Source organism: Musca autumnalis, unplaced genomic scaffold (genome assembly GCF_047663935.1).
Source record: "Musca autumnalis isolate F117 unplaced genomic scaffold, ASM4766393v1 scaffold_5, whole genome shotgun sequence".
In the NCBI taxonomy this organism is placed as follows: domain Eukaryota; kingdom Metazoa; phylum Arthropoda; class Insecta; order Diptera; family Muscidae; genus Musca; species Musca autumnalis.
Window position 1 is genome coordinate 200,446,802 of NW_027412088.1, and position 23,512 is coordinate 200,470,313.

General features: G+C 35.7%; 2 protein-coding genes across 4 annotated transcripts; one reads left to right on the forward strand and one right to left on the reverse strand.

Moving 5' to 3' along the window:
• The first annotated feature begins 1,999 nt into the window (after positions 1-1,999).
• LOC141406260 (uncharacterized) lies at positions 2,000-4,195 on the forward strand. 2 transcript variants are annotated; one of them, XM_073991500.1, is made up of 4 exons: positions 2,000-2,303; positions 2,370-2,536; positions 3,212-3,388; positions 3,452-4,195. In XM_073991500.1, exons 1-3 carry the CDS (start codon positions 2,287-2,289, stop codon positions 3,286-3,288), a joined length of 261 nt encoding a protein of 86 aa, XP_073847601.1. In that variant the 5' UTR covers positions 2,000-2,286; the 3' UTR covers positions 3,289-3,388; positions 3,452-4,195. The 2 variants fall into 2 exon arrangements, with proteins under 2 accessions (XP_073847601.1, XP_073847600.1); XM_073991499.1 differs by having other exon boundaries at positions 2,370-3,388.
• Positions 3,691-20,957, reverse strand: Isha (Insulator su(Hw) mRNA adaptor). Of its 2 annotated transcripts, XM_073991496.1 has the most exons (9): positions 20,500-20,925; positions 19,288-19,866; positions 18,512-18,802; positions 14,240-14,392; positions 13,917-13,985; positions 11,881-12,163; positions 6,105-7,337; positions 5,781-6,035; positions 3,691-5,722 (listed from the first exon to the last, which is right to left on the reverse strand). In XM_073991496.1, exons 1-9 carry the CDS (start codon positions 20,527-20,529, stop codon positions 4,584-4,586), a joined length of 4,032 nt encoding a protein of 1,343 aa, XP_073847597.1. In that variant the 5' UTR covers positions 20,530-20,925; the 3' UTR covers positions 3,691-4,583. The 2 variants fall into 2 exon arrangements, with proteins under 2 accessions (XP_073847597.1, XP_073847599.1); XM_073991498.1 differs by lacking the exon at positions 18,512-18,802 and having other exon boundaries at positions 20,500-20,957.
• Positions 20,958-23,512: the final 2,555 nt, after the last annotated feature.

A 23,512-nucleotide genomic window follows, 5' to 3' on the forward strand; every position in this document is an offset into this window, starting at 1 on the left:
ACGGTGTAAACAGCCCTTTAGTAAACATTTCGCACTCACACATCATAGGTGTTTTCACATTTTTTTGAGAACTTAGATTAATAAATAATAAATAAAAAATAATTATGTGTGAATTCATCTCATAAGTACTTTCTGTACCTTTTCTATCATGTTTGCTACATTTTTTTCCACCCCTGCAGAATGAGAAAATGAAGATCAAAACGGAATTGTATAATTGCAGCAACTGTTGCGCATGTGTGAACCATGAGTAATTTGCGAATGGCAATACTTGTGCGTTTTCAGACGATAGGGTTTGACTGCTCAAAAACGTGTTGTCCGTTTTGGTTATCATTCGCAAATTGTGCCAGTGTTGAAACAAAATGTGGAAGTAAGTGAACGAAACCGTACATAAAGTACTTTTTTTGATGAATTCGTTCATGAAATATTTTTTATTTATTTTATATTATACAAACATTACTTCAGGAACATGTTATGATTTTTTAATTAATTTCTTTTAAAGTTTTCTTAATTGAGATTATTTTAAATGTTTGAACAGAATTGTTTGCATAAAAGAAGAAAAAATCCGTCAAGGAAAACTGCCTAATGTAAATATCATCATGATATAAGTAATAACTGTTTCCTCACATATTTTTATAAAATGAAGAATGTGTAAAATGTAAACAAATAAACATTTTTGTGTTAAATGCTGTAAGAAGTGACATGTGGGATACAAATTTAATAGAGATTTTAATTAATAAATATCAAGAACACGAAAACCTAAACAAAGTTCGGCATCCAAAGTATCATCTTACCTAACAACTATTACGTTATTTTTTACATGACATGCGATATGAGGCAACAACTTTAGCAACCCATACATTTTACCCAATTTTATGGGATTCACAAGAATTACTTTTTATACATAAATGTTCATGTACAATACACACAAACCTCTTGGTACATTTATGTAAAACCGTACTTCTTTTTGTTCAAAAAGTACGCTTGTATAAAATAACTTCAAAAACGCAACACTAGATGTGGAAATTACGAATGAGAGTCAAAACGGAAATCACGTTTTTTGAGCAGTCAAACCCTATCGTCTGGAAAAGTCCTTTTTGGTACGGGTTGCTAGAGCTGGCAAAAAGTCGATGGCACTATCGATAATATCGATTATTTTTTATAAATACAATATCGATAGATAGTTTTGTCTATCGATATTATCGGATTAAAAACCCCTAACCTAAAATTCACTGAAATTAATAGAAATTCGCGGCTTTTCGGTTTTGTGGATGAAAGAAAGTAAGTTGGTAGTCACACGTACAAATTTTTCGAAAAAGTAAAATGTATTTTTATTAAATAAAAACAATTGTTTTTTCTCCTTTTTGATTTCTGTGAACTATTTGTGCAAAATTTCAACAAAAGCGTAGACATTTCCGCCATTTTCATTTCCAAATTAATGGTGGTGACAAATTAACGATAATATCGATAGCAATCGATTTTTTAAACTATTATATCGAAAATATCTAATGTTGGGAATATCGATGGTTTGCCAGCTCTACGGGTTGCCCGTGTGATCAAGATCTTAAGACATTCAGTATTCAGTGGCTCCTTAATCTGTTATAAAATGAAGTTATTTGAAATTTCAATCGGAGTGATTTTGAAGATTAATAATTTTTTGACTAGTACACATTTTTGTTATGATTGTTTATGTTCCTTATTTTTAATATTGCTTAGCTGATTTACTAAACAGATCTTCATATTTTCTTTAATTACATCCTGTTAATGAATTTTAAGACTATTAAATTTAATGTATTGTTAGTTTTAAGCTTTTGGAGTAGTGTATGTTTTGTAGCTTTTGGAACCGCTCTTGGCCCTATGGGCTAGGTTCCCATTTATGAAAAGAAATTGAAAATGGCATTAACTCGAAAAATGGTTAGAAATATAACAAGAAACGAAATAAAAAGAAATCCAGTGCTGTAATGTAGTGGATAAGATATCTTTTACGATGTCATAGTTTTTTGTATAATCAGCCTTATTACGGTTGGCGTAGTCGTATCCAAAATTGCAAATTGACGTGTCGTAACGTCTAATTGGTATTATGTATGTCGTACACGACATTTTCGCAACGACTAATTGGTATTATGTATGTCGTATACGAGATATTACAACTCTGTATGCCATTCTTTTACAATTTTGCTACCACGAGAGGCGTTTTATTACGAGAAACGCTATGAAATTAGTCGTTAGAGATTTTGTTGACGACAACAGACAAATTTCTTAAAACGTTAATAAAAACGAACAAATAAAATGGATTTAAACAAAAGGTATGTGTCTATATAACAAAAAGATTATATATTCGTATAAATTTTATAATATTGCACATGTTTTAGAACAAAAGTCACCACAAAAAAGCAGTTTGACACAATGGTCCAGATTTTGCAGAACAATCCAAATTTGGCCAGAGGTTACAGCAATGGAATAAAAAAAATTAGCGTGAAAGAAGAGTGGAATAAAATTAGTACGAAACTCAACATTTTAGGACCGCCAGTACGAACAGGTGAGGGTTGGATGAAAGTCTGGGCTGACTACAAATTCAAGTTAAGGAAGAAGTTAGTTCACAATAAGGCGGAATGTCGTGCTACAGGGGGAGGATCCTTCAAACAGTACATTCTAACAGACACGGAAGAAGCAGCATCCAGCTTGTTACAATTGGATACAATTGTAAACGCGGGCAATCAGTCAATTGGAATCCAGCAGCCTTCAACGCTTCGAGAAACAACCACTGAGGAAGAACTGTTTGAAGCATGTATAATCCATGAAGATTTAGAAAACCACGATCCCTGCACAGTTACTCCCCAAAGCGTGAGCAGGCCTCATGCAAAAGAGCCGCAGGTCGTAGTGAATCAGGATCCCCGCACAATAACCCCTGTAAGCATAGGTATCACTCATGGAAATGAGCAACAGGTCCAAGTGAACCAGGATCTATGCCCACTAGTCACAAATACCCCTCACAGAAATGGATTTCAGCAACAGCAACTGAGTATCAGTCATGGAAAATATGTTTGATTCTTGTCGTAACTGTTTTCGTCTTACTTTTAAATCGTTCGGAGTATATTCATCCTCATCGTCGGATATAAAATAACCCACACTTAACATTTTTATGGTTTATTAATAAATAATTGTTTTTTTTTATTTTAACTGACTCTATTTTTTGTTTTCTTTTTTATAACAGGGTGGCGTGTAATAGTCGAAAATGTTAATAATCTTCAACACCCTGTATTTTTGCAATCTATTACAAAACAGACGTAGTCGAAAATTTTACATAATACCAAAAATTATTGACTACGACAACGCCTACGACTACGTCTACGACACTTGAACGCCTACGACAACGCCAACCGTAATAAGGGTGAATACCTATACCTTTAAGATTAAAAAGGCAATTTTGAGTTACTATCCCTTTATTGAACAGGTGCGATGTGCCCCATTAACAGTTTGAAATGAACGAACAGCTACAAGTCAGTCATATGGATTTTAATAAAAAACCCAAAGAATTAAATGAGAATTATTATTTTAAGAAATTAACAATTTTTATACATGAGGTGTACTCGCATTATCACCATAGCATGTTATACTTACCAATGTTCATTACTTCCATTGGTAATTTCCCGACAGTGGAGAAAAGCAGATAAGACAGAAACACAATCATTATTTTCTATACGACTTTTGTTTTATTACTTGTTACAATATTTATAGTAAATTGTTTGTTGTTGTTGATCTTTTGTTTTAATTATTTTAATTGCGAATAACTAATTCTCAATATTTGTTTATGCGATTTAAATGTAATTTTGCATTTCTCTGCATATGCTGCTTAGTGGTGGTGGTGTTGTTGTTGAGTGTTAATATGAGGGAAGGGATCGCGAACTACATATGTTAAATAAAATTTGAATAAGTAATTTATTTACTTTAAAAGGAGGGACAATAGAGGTCTTAAATTAAAACGAATCTAAAACAATGCATTAGTATTGGTAGATTGCCTCAATGAAATGTATGTTTTAAAGTTCTTAATTTTTTGTTTTTATAGAACAATTGCAGTTGGTTTTCACGTTGCATGCTCGCATGTGTATGTAGAAAAAGCTGAATGAAAATAATTCAGCTGAACGAATGCGCTAAAAACATTTTCTTTATGGAGAAAAATGTAGTCAATGCCGCCACCTCTTTCTCTTCTCTCTTTACAAACAATAAAATTTTAAATTATCATATTCGGACTAAAATGGAAATTATATAAATTAAATCTACAACATCTTGTAGAAAAAAACTCTTAAAAAATGTTATCTTCTATTATATGTATATGTATGTATATATTCATTTTGTTGATAATGAACGACACTATTTGTTGTAATTAATGTATGTATTACGTAGGTATTTGTGTGGGTGTGTGTGTTGGGTGCCATTTAGAGGATTCTAGCTTCTTAGAACATTACCCAAATTTGTGGGGGAGAGGAAATCCTCCTCCGGAGACTGACATCGTTCATATAATGCGTAAAATAATAATTTACAGTTAAAAAATCTCGCATTTTGTTCTTTATCCACTATCCAGGAAATTAGTTTTCAGTGGTAGTAGCTTCTTTATTTGACTCCGATGCAGGGACAGTTGTTTCGGCAGCTTTTTCTGATGAAACTTCGGACACTTTCGCAGGAGTTTCTGAAGCAGATGGAGCTGATGCTGTTGTTGTTGGTGGTGGTGATGGTTGTTTGTTTGCGTTCTTCTTGTCCTCATGCGCCGCAGCATCTATTGATGGAGGAGGGGCACTCTTTTCACTTTCTACAACACTATTACCACCTTTGCTGCTAGTGTCCGTCGCCATATCATCATTTCCCTTTTTCACAGCTTCTGGCTGTGTTTGCTGCGTCACTGGCGGTTGGGTGGGCGCATCATTTTTCTTTTCTGGTTGATGTTGTTCACTGGTCGTCGCCATTGGACGATTGTCATCCTCATCATCGTCCCAGTTCTCTTCATCCGGATCTACCTTTTTATTACCCATTTGCACTTTCATAGGTGTTTCGCGATCCGGAGACTTGCTTCGGCGTTTGTCTTTATCGTCATATTTAGAAAATTTATTTTTATCGCCGCCCTTAAAAGCGTTATTGCTGCGATCGACTTTGTCATCATCTTTAGAATTTGAGTTACGTCGGCTGTTGTTTTGATTGGTCGGCTTCTTTCCCCCATAATCATCTAATTCTTTATCCCAATCTTCTTCAGTATCACTGATGGGCGGTTTTGATGTTTTCCGGTCATCCCGCGACACACGTCGACTACTTTCTTGTGAAACACCTCTACTCTTGCTGCGGCTGTCACGATCTTTCTGGCGATCTCTGTCACGACCAACGCTGTCCCTATCGCGACCACCATCTCTGTCTCTATCTCTACCACCAGGACCGCCAGGGCCTCCTCGACCGCCACGACCACCACGGTCGCGCATGTCATCTCGATCACGGAAACGATTGCCGCCGCCGCCACCACGTCTCTTGAAGCCATTGTCATCGCCTTCTTCATCGCTCCAGTTAGGAGCACCACCACCATCCCTGTCTCTACCACCTCCCATGGCTCCACCGCCACGGCCTACTGGACCACCACCCCGTCCTCCGCGACCTCCCCGCCCACCACGGCCTACAAAGCCGCCACCACCACCCATATCGCCGCCGCCTCCACGATCAAAGGCATTGTTTCTATTAAAGAAGCCTAAAAACAACAACACCATTAAATATCTTCGCTCACATTTCCACAACCATTAACTTACCTGGTCCTTGTTGGCGCATACCTGGTGGTCCGCCTGGACCGCCACCCTGACCACGCATAAACATTGGTGGACCTCCAGGGCCACCGTGACCTCCTCCCCTTTGATTAAATGCATTCGGTGGTGGTATACGCATTTGCATCAAATTGGTAGGCTGGTTGAAACGGTTTTGCATATTGGGATGGAAGTCTCCACCACCACCACCACCATTATAATTTCCTCCAGGGCCACCACGTGGTCCACCTCTATTATCAAAATCTATGGGAACAAAGAAGAATGGGGTTTATCATTTTTATGTGAACGGAAGGGGCATTTAGCTTAACATACCATTCATAAAATCTGGCCTATTGCGACCGCCTCCATCACCAAAATGTTGAGGAGGTCCATTGTTACCTCCAGCACCATTTTCGCGCCATCTTCCTCCATCGTTTTTGCCACCGTCATCATCTCCTCCACGTCCACCTCCCCATCTTGATCCTCCACCAGGACCATTGTTGCCACCGCCGCCACGGTTACGATCACCACGACCATAGTTGTCACCGGCATTTACAGCTGAGTTCTTGTCATTGCCACCGCCGCCAAAAGCTGGAGGTGGTTGGTTGAAGTTAATTGAATTACCTCCACCATGGGCGGGTGGTGCTGAATCTGTTGTGGTGGCACCTTCCTCATCTTCCATTTCAATGTCCATTTGATCATCACTGGAAACATTGGCGGCTGGCAGAGGTGCAGAAGGCGGGGCACTGCCCATTGGGGGCGGGTATTGCGCAGGATGTCTGTGTTGAGGTGCTCCCATGGGTGGCATATGTGGCGGACCCATTGGAGGGGGACCACCAGTTGGTGGAACTTGTCCAGGCATACCAAAGCCAGGCATCATCATCATTGCTGCATGAGGCGGCACCATGTTTGGCGGCATATGCAGTCCCGTCATGGGCATACCCATATGAGGAGCCCCCATCATTCGTGGTGGAGCCATTGAAAACTGGCCAGGTACCATTGGCATCATTGGCGGCGGAGCACCTGTTGGTGGTGGACCTGGTGGCGGTTGGGTTGTATCAATCTTAAACAGCAATGGAGGATTTCCACCGGGTGGTGGAATATTGGGAGCACCCGGTAAGTTAATACCGGCAATTGCTGATTCTTTTGCTTTGTCCTGTAGATTTTTCAGTGTTTGTTTTTTCTCCTTCATCCATGGTGGCATGGAATCTTCATCGAACATTCCACCCTCTTCCAATGCATCGAAATCAGTATTCTCGTCCAATTTACTCCATGGTATATAGGTTACACCCAATTCCAAATCCCAAAAGTCTTTCCATTCCTTGCTCTTGACACCCTTACCGGCTGCCCAAGAAATGGTTATGGCGCGTCCTTGTAGCTTGTGATTCTTCAGGCATTGCATAGCTTTGTAAGCGTCTTGACGTCGATTCATGACAATGAATGCACAACCACGTGGTACAATTTGATCAATGCTCACAATATCACCATATTCACCAAATGTATCGGACAATTCTTCCTGATAGACCAGTTTGGATAAGTGACCAACCCATAGCGTTGTGCTGCAAACTGAAAATTTGTAAAGAAAAAAAAAAAGATGTTGTTATTGTTTGAAAAGATACACGTTTATAATCGGTTTAAAGGTATGTGGTGTGTACTCTGGAAAATGACGTGCAGTAGAAAGGAACATTTTTGTCCACCTATCAATATTCTACCCATCCAAATTTTTATCAAGAAATACCCTAGGATTCTCCGAGTATGTTTTTCAGCTGATATTGGACATACTCCTTATCGGATATTGTCGAAAATATTACGATAAAACTTGTAGAGAAATGTCCCCACCTTTACTAGAGAAGGTACCCAGAAGAGATAAATTCCAAATTATAAACAAACATCTATGATGGTAATGAGAAAAATTGTGTTCGGCTAAAACAGATACGCTGCACATGCTCAGGCACCCAAGTAGTATAAGCGACTGGTATATTAATACTGCTAGCGAAAATGATATACATCCAAATCTGGTAAAACCTTTCCTACGTCCGACATGGTACTCTACTGCTGTCTCGATCAGCTACTTGTACTTTTCGACATCTACCGAGGAAATCGCTTGAAATCAAGGAGAAAAACACTCCAAGTAATTCCGTTCGCGGATAGGTATGTAGTTAACCCCACGCTTCTTAAAGTGAATATGGGGTCCACATTATTCGAATATCTTAAATAACCGAATGTTCTTTCGGATGTCCAGTTGCTTAACCTTAGTCTAACGAGCTGAATAATACCGCTGTAGTAGCACATGAGGTTCGAGAAAACTGGTTTAACCCTGACTCCAACAGATCTTGTAACAATTTCTATCGATTATTTAATCGGATATTTGTGACAAATCGACTGTTAATATATCTATACATCTGATAGCAACAAAGTCAAGTATGCGAGACATATAAATAAAATATAAGAAATATAATTCCGAGATTCACAATTAAGTTGGAGGTTTACTAAAGGGAGGAAGGAATAAGCCTCACTCCTTTAATTATGAACTAAAGGTGGAGAAAATTGTTCCGAAAATATTTTAAATTAGACGCCCACATTATCCGAGTATCGTAAAAATACTATCAACATTTATTCATTATCCGCCTTACAAGGATATCGCAAAATAATTCAGCCAAACTTCCTTCTCTATAACGTAGATGTTGGTGATGAAAAGCTAAGCCGTTATAAAAACTTCTTTATAAAGAAGAGACCGTTTTAAATTTTATAGCTACGTTTGTTATATAGAAGTTCGACAGTATTAATATCTGAATATCCTTATTATAATATCCGCGCTACTAATTTAAATAAAATATCCCATTATCTGAATATCGCAAATATAATATTCGCGTTGTACTAATATCGTAAATCCAATATTCCATTATATGAAAACCGTAAATATACTATTATATTTGTTATTAATATTAGGACTTAAAAGCTCAACGTTAACCAAATATCGTTGCCCAAGTAACGTCAATATTTGGATAACGTAAATGTGAGTGTTTGGATAAGACAAATCTGTTACTTGCCGTATATTAATAAAATTAATATTTACGGTATTTGGGTAACATGGATATAATACTTACGATATTTGGATAACGTAGATATTATAATTACGTTATTTGGATAACGCAGATATATTTACAGTATTTGTATAACGTGGATATAATATGATAACATGTATGGTATTTACGACATTTGGATAATGTGAATCGATACATACGTTACTGAATAGAGTAAATATAATATTTACGGTATTTGGATAATTTGGATATATATTTAAATTGGATACTATTTATCCAAATACCATAAGGATAATATCCACGCTATCCAAATACCATAAATATAATATCTACGTTATCTAAATACCGTAAATATAATATCTACGTTATCCAAATACCGTAAATATAATAGATACGCTATCCAAATACGGTAAATATAATATCCAAATGCTGTAAATATAATATCTACGTTATCCAAATGCTGTAAATATAATATCTAAGTTATTCAAATACCGTAAGGATAATATCCACGCTATCCAACTGCCATAAATATAATATCTACGTCATCTAAATACCGTTAATATAACATCTACGTTATCCAAATACCGTAAATATAATATAAACGCTATCAAAATGTCGGTAAATATAATATCAACGTTATCCAAGTACCGTAAATGTAGCATCAACGTTATCCAAATACTGTAAATATGATATCAACGTTCTCCAAATACCGTAAATATAATATCTACGTTATTCAAATACCGTAAATATAATATATACGCTATCAAAATATCGGTAAATATATTATCAACGTTATCCAAATACCGTAAATATAATATCAATGTTATCCAAATACCGTAAATATAATATCAACGTTATCAAAATACCGTATATATAATATATACGTTATCCAAATATCGCAAATAAAACATCTACGATATCCAAATACGGTAAAAATAATATCTACGTTATCCAAATACGGTAAAAATAATATCTACGTTATCCAAATATCGTAAATATAATATCCAAATGCCGTAAATATAACATCTACGTTATCCAAATACCGTAAATATAATATCTACGTTATTCAAATACCGTGAATATAATATCTACGTTATCCAAATGCCGTAAATATAATATCTACGTTATCCAAACACCGTAAATATATTATCTGCGTTATCCAAATACCGTAAACATAATATCTACGTTATGCAAATGCCGTAAATATAACATCTACGTTATCAAAATACCGTAAATACATTATCTACTTTATCCAAATACCGTAAACATAACATCTACGTTATCGAAATACCGTAAATATAACATCTACGTTATTCAAATACCGTAAATATAATGGGGGTTATCATGAATAAAATTTCGCCGTGAGTTTTGTTTTTCCGCCGTTGCAACTTAAGGGAGAAAGTGAAAAAAATTCACGGGGAATTGCCGTTCATGATAACCCCCAATATCTACGTTATCCAAATTCCATAAATATATATACGTTATGCAAATACCGCGAATATAATATCTACGTTATCCAAATACCGTAAATATAATATCAACATTATCCAAATAACGTAAATATAGTATTTATTCTTTACAATATTGTACGTCTATATTGGTATAATACGATATTCGGATATTATCATTAACAAATACCGTATTATAATATTGTATTTAGCGCAAACATCACATTCGCATTATCCAAATATCCACGATATTCAAAAACCGTTTAATATTAAGGTTGTCCGATAACCGTATTATACATAAAGTTCCAAAATGCCGTAGATCTATTCCCGTAATTCAATTGAAACGATTTTTCTATCCACGTTTCCGTCTTTTGGCCATAAAATATCGAACCCAAGATTCATCATAAAGAACGAGATTATATTCAATAAATCGTTTGCAAAATGCCGATGATAAACAGCTGGTTTTTGTGTAGTGTAGATGAAACAATTCGCTTTGAAATTTTGCTCAATATGTGTGTTCGAGAAGTGATAAGAGGAGAAATCACCAAATGCCATTGCATAATGAAACAAACACATAATCGTGCGCAAACACACAAACACGCGCGCGTAGCATTTATACACACACAAATGTATAAAACACTTTTTATTTTTAATCTTTCTACAAGCAAGCAAGAACCACAAGTGAGAGAACGCAGCACGTCATTTTCCAGGAGCCAGACCCTTATTGCTAACTGAAAAATAAGAAAGAAATGATTAATATCAAAGGAATAAATTATTTGAAAACGGTTGTAGTACATCCACACTTTACAATGTTGTAAAGGACAAGGAGATCCCTGATTCAAGTAACGCATAAATGTACTACTCAAAGATATGTGGAGGTCTTTTAATAAGACAAACGTCTCAAAACTTTTTGGTCACAGAGTATGGCCAATTAATTGGTAGAGAGCGAGGAATGAAACAAAAATCTTCCCACACTTTCAATCTAATTAAAGCCCATACTTTGCCTTTGATGAAACTCACTGTTTTTGAACAAAGAGTATGAAGCTTATATCTTCTTAAAATTAAATTTCAAAACTCAAAGCTTGCAAAGTCTTGTTTTACAGTAGGCAATTATGACCGGTTTCACTAAGATGATTCGGATTCAAATTAGTTGTCGGAATTTTTGAATTTGTTGATGAGAGGGGTGTGGATAATTGAAACTCCTCACCTCTCTCACCAATAAATTGCGAATTGCCACATGTGAAGTTGTCCCACGTAGGTTCAGAAAGACACGAAACAATTTTCCAGGCTGCATTTGTCTGTTTTTTTTTAGGTTGGAAGGTGAGGTAAATAAACTGATAATTTGTGCAACGAAAATGGCCCAAAGTAAATCTGGAAACAATGGACTTGGAAAAGTTTGTTTGTTTTTCCAGCTTTAATTTGAAATCGTTTTGACTTTGCTGTGATAACACGGGGCGAGTAGTCAGGCACAGAGATATTTTTGAGAAATTTCTAAGCTTATGTCTAGACAAACTAAGAATTTTCTCATGAAATGTTTCTATGGCTGACCTATGGAGCTATGATCCTGAAAAAATTTTAGAAATATTAGTAGCAATTCGTTAACTATGTGAAATTTACCGCTTAAATGTTCCTTTTTAAGGTCTGGAAGACCCTTCTTGCGGCGTTCACGTTCATGCTCGCGATCCTTTTCCTTGTCACGATTGCTGCGTTCGCGATCCCTTGAGGTGCGTCGTCTATTCGAGCGTGGAGAACGACTGCGAGAACGTGAACGACTACGACGGCCACGGCGACCACCACGATCCCTGGAACGAGAACGGCTGCGACTACGACTGCGACGCCGCTTGTAACGATCACGATCTGGGGTGGGACTGCGTGAATCATTGCCATCCAAATTGATAACCTAGATTTGAAGAAGAAGGTTTAGAAAAGAAAATGACGAAAAAGAATAATATAATATAAAATGTCAAACATTTTTTTGTTGCTTTGTAAAGATTTCAGAATGAAGGAAGTAGGATAGAGGTAGAAGGAAGGAAGTTGGGAGAGGATTGGGTTGGAGAAAAAGGAGGGAAATGTGTAAAAAAAAGAAAGGCGTTTTTGGGAACAAATTTCGTTTTTTTATGCTGTTGTAGAGAACGTAACTACACTTGCTTGGTTTATGCTTGTCGCTTGAAAGACGGCGAAAATACGGCGGTGTTGACGTGTGTGCTTGTTTCATTTGTTTGTTGTTACTTGGAACTATACTCTTGGATTTTATAGGATATGGAACCCTCTATTTTAATTTGGTATTTTTATTTATGGCATTTGGCTTTTCATGTTCTTATACTTGTCGTATTAACATTTTGAGCAAATTTCAAAGTGAATTCAATTGATATCAATTAATTTGTTGTTTGTTTTATTTTTTGTTGGAACTTACCAGCTGTCTCTATGCAAACGTTGTTATACCTTCAGATCCCTTGGAATTTCTTAATAACCTTACCTTTGGTAGTTCTTTTTTTGTGAAATTCCGTCGCCGTATTTTTTTACATATATAAATGTTTAGCATAAAATGTATTGTTCTATTCAAAGATTTAAACTCTGCTGCCTAACTAACATTTAAAAAAAATTGTTGGTGAACTCTGTAATTGCTTATAAAGTGAGAGTGCTTTTATAACTTGTTTTCTTTTTTATGACTTTTATAAGTTTCCTTGGATTTAGGAAATTTGCCGGGTTTCTTGTTAATTTCTTTTAGTTTTGGTTTTCAGAAAAAAGTATTTAAAATTCATTCCTCTTTGCATTTGTTTGGTACTGTCTTCTAAACTCATTTCTCAGTTCTTAATTCTTTAGCATGTAGCTTTTATGGTTGACATTATCCCCTAAGGTAACATTTAGCTTTCATTTGTTATTTCCATGTTCATGTCCTCTTCTTTTGTTGATTTTCAAAACGTATAACAACATTGGCTCTAAGTGCTGATTTGTTTTTCATACTAGATTTGGTTTTGCTTTTTGAATTTCTATTCACATTTACAACTGCACGTCAGCACAGATAAACAGATATTATTGCTGTAATTTGTTCATGTTGTTTTCTTTTCTGATATTTTTTGTTGTTATTTGATTTTTAATAAATTAGCCAGCAATAATTTCGTTTTATCGTGTTAATGGATGAATTTATATAAAACAACAAAATAAGTGAACTCAAAAAAAGTTTACAATTACAATAAATGTTATCCATTGTTGGTTGAGGTGGGAATGAAGAATCTTTTCTAACTTTTTTTAAGTTCACTTAAGAAAATATAGAAATAAATCAATTTTAAATATATATACAGTTGAGAGTAGTTGGAACAATCAAATATTTTTACATTCAGATTTTAACTTTTTTACAATTAATAATTTTGAATGCTTTTGTAACAAAAGGATTAAAGTATAAATGCTTCAATAGCATTGTGTTTAAATTTGTGAATCACATAAAAACAATAGATTTTTTTTTTATTTTTTATAATAAATATTTATGTTTTGTTCTTTCGTATTGTTCTCAAGAAGTATGAATTGCCTTCCAATAACCATGTGAAACAATTTTTTTCTAAAAATTTCTTATCAACGTTCCATAGTTACCACAGCATATTCAACTGTATATGTATTTGCCATTGATGAAAAAAGAAAATGTATGCTGTACATACCTCAATGCCTTCTTCAGAAACAAATTCCACCTCTTTGGACTCTTGATTAGAAGTTCCAGCAGTAGAACTCTGAAATTGCATAAAAAAAACCAAAATATAATATTTTATTAATTATTTCTGTTGTAATAAAATCATAATAGCCTTGAGATTCTCATTAAAACCATTTAAGACCCGCAATTCTTGGCTTTTCTCCTACAAATCGAGCTGCTAAAAATTGCAGCTATTCTCAGTTTCCCGATGAAGGAAGTTGCTTAGAGGTTAAGTAATGAGAAACAGGGCTTTTTTATGTATAAGTTTCGATCATCTTTAATTAGAAAACTTACCTTGAGAACATTTTGTATATGTTTTTCAAATGCTTCTTCTTGCATGCGTAAATTGTGTTGCTTATCATCTTGTTTGAATTTTGTAAAATTTTGCAATGTTTGCAATTGTCTTAGGACATTGGGATCATTTAAAAGTTGCTTCAAATTGTTATTCTAAAAATTGGAAAATAAAAAAGGTGTTTTAAATTTAATTTAGAAGAATAATAAAAATTAAACCAAAATCAAAAAAATAAATAATAATAAATAAATAAATAAATTATAAGCAAAAAAATCCCATGAAAGTACCCAAATGAACAAGGTGAGACTTTTCTTGAATCAAAGACTAAAGCCCAACTTCATTTTGGGACTTTGGATATTAAATTGACACTAAAGTGCCTGAAATAATCAGGAAATCAAAGCAATTATTTTGCTTATTTGTTTAACAACAGTTGAGGAGCCTGATGTATTGCCTTCGGTTCGAACTATAATAGAAGAATTTTATTTTTACCCCAAATGGTTCAAATAATCAGTGGTTAGTATAAAACGCGACAATTCCGAAGAGCAAATAAGAAGTACGAAATTCAGGGATTCAAAATCGAAAACGTAGTTGGGTTATCCGAACCGTTTGTTTTTACTTCAGTCTCAATAATACCATGTTGGTGTAAAGAGTTTGCGAACTTCCCAAGTTTGTAAAGCATCAACTAGTGCAAAAAAACCATTCCCGACTGGAAATAATTGAAATTGCCAAATCTGCTGTCGAAAAAAAAATCTGCAATATTTTTCCTCATAACAAGGAAAAGCAGTCACACACATCGATCGAATGTCGTCTTATGAATACACGAAATTAACGTCAGCTTTCTCGACAATCCAGAGTAGATTTCTTTAAACTTAGTTAGCAATGAATAATCTATAGGCAGGCCATTGGCGTGTTCTCAAATTGCATCCTACTTAATGGCAGACCTTCACCTATTAATGAGTATGAGTCAAAGGACACGTGCCCGTAGAACCACACAGAGAAAACACCTAAATCGCTTTGTAATTTGTCTCCTACTTTTTTATTTTTCTTCTGCAAGTTAACGGGATGGTCTCACAGAAACGGCCTAGGGGGGGTGAACCCTTCTAAGAAAGAGCCTGCCTTTTTCATTAATAAGAGGAAAATTGATACATTCAATGTACAAACGCTGGAAGGATGGAGACTATAGGCTATCATGTAAAAAGAATGTCGAAGAACGCGCCAGCAGAGTACTGATAGGCACTGCATACATTCAACAACTACATAAGTAAGAATTGGGAACCGAGACCACAAGTCGTACACTGTATGTGGTTGTTGTTGTTGTAGCAGCATAAAAACATACGTAGAAGCATAGGTTTGATGCTCGGTTAGCAGCCGCTGGCCGAAACACTATGGTTTCGGGTCTATCCGGTACGAAAGAACCCGCTGCCGTGGGATTGCCTTGTGGTGTGTGTGGTGCTCTGGTTTAGTGGAACGCCCTAAACAAGAAATCGTATCTTAAATAGACTTAGTCAAAAACGGCATCAATGCTAAATCCCACCGGATTGACCCGGAACCACACAACATCCGTGTTCCGGTCAGCGGCTGCCACCTCAGTGTACATATATTTGTATTTGTACATTGTTATAACAACAACCACCGATGCTACAAAGATCACTCCACAGGCTGCCCTGAAAGTGATACTGGATCTTCACCCGTTAGATCTTGTTGTAGAGGAGCAGGTATCCAAGAGCACTCTTGTCGTCGTAGTTGTTGTAGCAGCATAAAAACCTACGTAGAACCGTATGTTTGATACTGGGTTGGCAGCCGCTGGCCGAAACACTATGGTTTCGGGTCAATCCGGTGCGAAAGAACCCGCTGCCGTGGGATTGAGAGCACTCTTCGGCTCAGGGTGCTTAATTTATCGCGCAGCTCTCAACATGGCCCTGCTGCGATTCTTAGTCGAACAGAAGTCCCAATGAGGACGGAGAGATTAAGTGTTTATTTATAACAAAAAATTAACTTCGAGCAAACAATTGTGCACATCCCATGGAGAGAGGACCCAGAACACTCCTATAATGGGTCTAAGATGGAGAATTAAATAGGTGCAAACGTCTATAGCGATACCCTCGACCTACGACTCGCATTTAAGTTGAACTGTAGTGTCCTTTGCAATGAAAAGTGCTGCAGAATTGACAAACTATTTACTTTGATAGCCAATCTGCCCTCATATTACTCAGGTCCTACTCCATCAAGGTTGCGACAGTTTTGGATTGCGGGATCGCCTTGGGAAATCTAATGGGCCGATTCCGTACAGCGAGGCGAGTCGTGTCGCGTTGCCAGTTGCAGTTTTTCCATTACGTATGGCAAAAGTCGCACGACGACGTCAAATTTTGTCGCCGTAATGTTCATTTTCCGGCGACAAAAAATTAGCTGCCGCCGTTCATTTTTACTAACTAATAAAAATAAAATAAAAATAATTTGTTATCGACGATTATTTTCTATCGCTGTACGTAGTGCATTTTTTAAATTTTGTCGCAGAGACGATAGACGACGCGACATGACTCGCCTCGCTGTACGGAATCGGCCCATAAAATTAACCGGTTCCGGGTCATTGCAACATTATAGGAAATAAAATTGCAGATGAACTGGTGTGTCACAGATCAGAGTCACAAGACGTCACAATCAATAACTCAGTAAAGCCACCTTTGTGCCATTTCATGCGGCTGATGGAACTTTGTTCCGCCAGAGGAGGGTTTTCAAGGCAATCTACTCATTCCTCTCCAAACGCAACACCATAAATCTTCTTTCGCTGAAGAAGTGCGATCTAAAATTAGCAGAAACGAAAATGCTGACTACTCCAAGCTATACGAAAATGAGAAGGAAACAGAGATTTTCGAACATTTCAATCTCAAATCCGAGCCGAAAAATTGGCTTCCTTTTGCTTTTCTAATCTCTCCTTTCTGCACTTCCAGGATGAACACAATGGACTGTAAGGTCTCCGAGTGAAATAGTTGTAGTAATAACGACAGTCTGTCCTTTACCCAACCTACACAGTTTTGGTTGGTGTCCCTATATTTCGCCTTTCAAGCGTTTCGTGGAATTCTGATGATACTAACACCCTTTTATAATGGTGACAATTGCACCTCTAAGCAAGACAAACAGAACAAGTCCTCGTCCATAAAAACCTCAAGATGAAAATCTATCCAACTTGACACTCAAAAGAAAAAAACACGATGAAAAAATGGAGTCACTGAATCAATCATCAAGAAGAGCAGATCAACTGAGCTGTAAATCCAAAATCAACTAAGAACAGTTTCGAGCCAGAAGAGGGATCACATTGTTTTATATTTTGCAATTTGTATATTAAATCGTTCTAATATGCGTATTCCTAAAACCTAAACTTCTTTGAAAATCACAAAAAGGTTACGACACCGATTAAATATCGCGAACCTAATGCAACAGCAGCTCCACAACGTCAGCTGCTACGACAAACCAGAATAGTTTTGGCTCAATTACGCTCAGGATATTGCAGCACCGTGCAAGGCATCTGCCCAGTATGCGGCATGGACCCGCACGATACTAAGCCCTGCCAAGCCTACTCATCTGACTACAGCGGATCCGTGGTTACATCCCATCGAAGTAGCCACCTTCCTGGAACTGGAGATAGGCCCAGAGCCAGATTGAACAGGAGAACGAACATACAAACATATTCATAAAACACTGTTACAACAAATTCAACAAAAATTCCTTTACATGGGCATGGAAATGAAAAAAAATAAATAAATAAATATGGCTGGCTAATGAATTTCCGTTAAACACATTTCTTTAACGTAAAAATAAAAACAAATCTCAAACTTTGACAAGTTTTTGGGTCACCCATCGTTAAGCCACTATGAAAAATTAAAAAATGAAATTGTTTATAAACTGTAGTCCGATTTTCTAACTCATTTTTGAGTTACCGACAAAAATCGGTAACATAAAAGGCAAAATTGTGTGTTCAAATAAAAGTTGACAATACAGTTGCTTTCGGTAGAACTTTACGACTAATTTTTTATTTGTCGCTACTTACTGAATATCGTAAATTAGCAAAATAATAAGCATTTTAATTAATTAATTTAATTTTACCGATTTTTGTCGATATTTCTAAAAATGAGTTAGAGAATCGCATGATTTTTAAAATCCTTTCCAACATTACAAAATCAAACTATAAAAAATTAAAAAAAACTACCACAATATAAAAACCTATAAAACAAACTACAACAACTTATTAATAGATGAAAATTTGTTTGCATTATTACATCCAAAAGACTGTTTGAATTTTTGTTTGTTTCACATTCTACACTACTGGCATCATCGTCGTCAACCATATGGTGACTGTCATCATAGTCATGTGAATTGCGTTGATATTTGTTATAGGTTTCCGGATGATGAATCTTTATAGATTCCAATGTTGATTTGGAATGTTCACGGCTTTTCGAAGTTGATGCTGATGCCATATTGGCATTGGTGCTAGAACGTTTACTATGCTGTTTATGTTCCATTTGTTGACGGTTGCCACTATTGCGGGCTCTTTCATGTGGACTCACAGACTATACAGTTTTAATTCCAGACGAGGTAAGCAATAATACAAATATTTATAAACATATGAAGTAGTTATATAGTGATTAAATATAAACACATAAACTAGACGATTCGAATACCAATTCTATCCTATAACTCCCTTTATTCTTTTTAAAAGATGTTTAATTTAGTTTTTTCCAATAAAACAAAAGCTGTTTACATTAACAGGAGTTCTTTCAGAGTTTCGAACAAATTTGATCTCGAATCATCTTAATATTACAAATGTATGTATAGTTTGTCAAGAAAGTGTTTTAGGTTGGATTGGATAATTTTTGAAATATGAAACAATTTATTACACTCAGTTATACAAGGCCTACATTATGCTTTATTCTCCACAAACATGAAATAAAGGTAAAATCTGCGGATTCTTTCTCAAGTGGTTAAAAACAATCTCTCTTGACAAACTGTACAATTTTTTTCTTTGTAAAAAATAAGAAACAACATTCGAACTTACCGATAAGTCTGCCAATCCTCCAGATGTACCAGCCATTTTATCATCCCCTGATTGTGCTGCTCCACCGCTTCCACCCATACTAACATCCATTGAACCACCCGATGTATTCATACCGTTTGCCTGTGAACTGTCAGCAGCCGAAGAACTAGCCATACCACTGGATCCGGAAGCCGGTGGCAATGAGTATATTGGATGACTAGGATCAGCCAAATCAAATATTGGCTGTATAACATCGGGAGCAAAGACATTATTCTTTTGCCATAAATTCAGTACACGGATAATGCGACTCTTATCTTCGGGAGCACAACGAAACAAATTCGCAAATGTCTCCTTCATGTTGCGGGCAAAACGTGGTGCAAACACATCTTTTTCCGGACCAAATTGATGACGAGATTGACGCACAATTGAATCGATAACATACAGCCCGGGTACTTTATACTCTGGCTTACATTTCAATATGAATTTCTCCACACTTTGAACAACGTGTTTATAAAATTTTATTGCCTTCATGGCCGATCGTGTAATCGAGGCCATTTTGGCTTTTGATATGGGTGGTTTGCCTTCATAGAGACCCGAAAGCTGAAATACAAAGAAAAAAAGGGGGAAGATGTAGTTTTTAGGTTATAAACAAATTCTTGGAACATGTTTTAAACAATAAATATGGAGTATCTTGTTGTTTGTTATTTATGTTGCCAGACGACATGTAATGGTTAAAGTTTTGCGCAGAAGCCACAAACCAATTACAACAACAACTAATTGCATTTTATAAACATTTTATGGTCATTACCCAGGATTCATTTTTTCTATGAGAATAATTTAGAATTGACTACATGTAATGACCTATTAATTTCAGGGTTAAGGTGGCGCCTTAAGGTATGCTCCAAAAATATGTGTGTGTTTTACGTGCAAGCTGGGCCGGGAAGTTTTCTAAGAATGAATCTAATTTTTAATGCAATACAAAGCGGGCAAGACAAAGTTTAGAAATTTCACTTTAAATATGAATGGACTTCACTTCTTCACTCCGTCATTTACAAATGCTTACAGAAAAATTATTGGTCATAGCAGTCTTAAGGCTCTAAAATGATACAAAGAATACTGACTAAACGTGGCCTGTTTTTAGATTTTTTTTATTGTCGGTCTCTGTGGGATTTTTGTACAAAGCATTTTATGTAATTTTCACTTTCCACTTTAATTAATCTCATTTAAACTCACCTCATTATTAAAAGCTACTACAGTTTCCATTTTGTTTGTTCTTATTTATTATACTGCCCGTCGTCTGACAATAAAAAGGCAGCAAGCAAGCAAGCCACCACCAAGCAAGACGGTGCTAGTTGGTTGGTGTCTCACTTATCCACCAAAAAAAGCAAAGCACTTGATTTTTTTCTTCACACTATGCACTCGTTTGTTCGTTCACGACTACGGCACAATTTTTCGGTATTTCATAGTAGTTTTTTCTCTATTAATTCTATTAAATTATATGCACTATTGTTTAACAAAACAAAATCAATTGTTGTAGTTTTCTTATTAACACTTTTTAGGCTGTAAATGTTTAATTTTTCCTGATAAATTTTTCTACGATTCAATCGTGGAAATTTTCTATTCTGACAAAAAAAGGAAGAGAGAAAATAAAAGGGCAAAATGGCGGCGTATAGCAGGGTTGTATCAATGGCATAGAGGAAAATGCAAACGAATACAACTCTGTAAAACTGGGTTACACTACTCTTGTTTAAGGGGTGCTTACACTATCTATCAATGTCATATGAGATATCAAATTTGCTACATATAAATGTTGTACACATAGTGTGACCACAATGAAAATTTTCATCTATCAAAATGATGTGGCAACTCATATGTCCCAGTCCACACTAGAGTGAGTTTCATTAAAAAATTTCATGAAATTTGGTGTTCTTAGGTTGAATTCCCCACTACAGCAATTTCATGATTTTACTCTTCTATGGAAATCGATCTATAAACGCATAATTTCATGGCAAAATTTCAATGAAATTACCCTAGTGTGGCCCGGGACTATGTAAATACTTCGTTTACTCTAATGCCAAACGCTGAAACTTTCATACGCAACTTTCCCATTATTTTGGCGTTCTTAGGTCGAGTTTCCCAATACAGTAATTTTATAAAATTACTTTGTCCAGGGCCACACTAGAGTAATTTCATGTGAATTTTGACATGAAATTATGCGTCTATAGATCGAGTTCCATAGTAGAGTAAAATCATGAAATTGCTATAGTGGGGAATTCAACCTAAGAATACCTAATTTCATGAAATTTTTTAATGAAATTCACTCTAGTGTTGACCGGGACTTTAATATGGAACTCGATCTATGAACGCCAAAATAATGGGAAAGTTTCGTATGAAAGTTTCAGCGTGTGGCTTTAGAGTTAGGGAGCGCTCTATTCGGTTATGTATTTTCGTATGTAGTTGAGAAATAAATTGTTGGAAGAAAACAATTTTACCAAAATATGAAGAAAGTAGGTAAAGGAAACTAAAATATGATTGCGATTATTGCTTTTAACAAAATAAATTGTGTTTGTTGCTTGATTTATAATGGGTCTGTTCCAGTACTGCAAGAATATACTAATTTTTACTATTTTTTTCGATAACATAAAGGAAAAAATGTTATCGAAGTAAAAAATAGTAGCTTCTTGCAGGTTCTGGAACAGAGCAATTATGTGGTCATACGAAATTGTATGCTAGTGTGAACGCAAAAACTAAAAGTGGTATAGACTTTGACAAACATAGAGAATGTCGAATGGATAAAGGAAGTGATAGCTCATTTGACATTGATAGATAAGCTCTGTTCCTTTACGTTCAAGAATCTTCAAGTTTTACAACTTTTTACTCGAAAAGCGTTCCTTTACTTCAGACACAATACAATTCATATGGGAGCAGTTTTAAACTTTTACTACTTTTGCCGGTTTTACCATTTTCAGAAGTAAAGGAACAGACCAATAGTTAGTCTGTTCCAGAACTGCAAGAATCTACTAATTTTTACTATTTTTTTCGATAACATAAAGGAAAAAATGTTATCGTAGTAAAAAATAGTAGATTCTTGCAGGTTCTGGAACAGAGCAAGTGTAAACACCCTCTTATGCGGGGCATACACTATACTGCCAAACTGCACTGCCAAATGAACCCTTGTGTACGTGTGTGATTGAATAGTGTGTGGCATTCCTTCAATCCATATTCCAAAAATGATGAATTTTCCTCCAGAACTCGATTTTGGGTTGAAGTTTTCCAAATGTTTAATTTCCTCACAAATAATATTTGTTGTTTTCAAAAATTATTTGTTGGTTACTTGGAAAATAAACAAAATTCATCGGATTGAAAGGGGTTCATTTACAAAATCAAAACTATTTTGATTTCAATCCTGCCAAAACTACTCCCAAATACATTGACAAAAACTTCAAAATTTACTAATACTATTACAAATGCTGTCGTGCATGCCCATAGTGTATGCCCGGCATTACCTCGTAGTAAAATTAGGGTGTTGAGTAATATGTCAAGTTAGCTCATTAGCTCTGTTCCTTTACGTGCAAGAATCTTCAAGTTTTACCACTTTTTACTCGAAAAGCGTTCCCTTACTTTAGACACCGTACAATTCATATGAGAGCAGTTTACAACTTTTACTACTTTTGCCGGTTTTACCATTTTCAAAATAAAGGAACATATCAATTGTTGTAAGTCGATGGTCACAAAGGTGTGTTCAACAATTAGTACAAGTCCAGTAACTTCTTGTAATCGACCAAGGCCTTTTGCATTGTAGTGTAAAGTAAAAGAACAAGTAACAAATTGTACAAATTTTGAGTAAACGAACACACATAAGGTCTGTTCCTTTACTTCTGAAAATGGTAAAACCGGCAAAAGCAGTAAAAGTTGAAAACTGCTCCCATATGAATTGTATTGTGTCTGAAGTAAAGGAACGCTTTTCGAGTAAAAAGTTGTAAAACTTGAAGATTCTTGAACGTAAAGGAACAGGGCTATAATGTCAATATACCGAAAATAGGTCTGTTCGATAAAGTGGTGTTTACACTATCCATCAATGTCATATGAGATGCCGGCTTCTGATTGGTTGATTCGCCGACTTTGACATTTGTTCCAGTTTTTTGGCGTTTGGAAAAATGTGTATGTGGATTAGAGTTGTACAATCTAGTTCATTTGAAAGATCTAGTTCAATAGCTCAGCTCTTTTAAATGAAATAGTTCAGTAA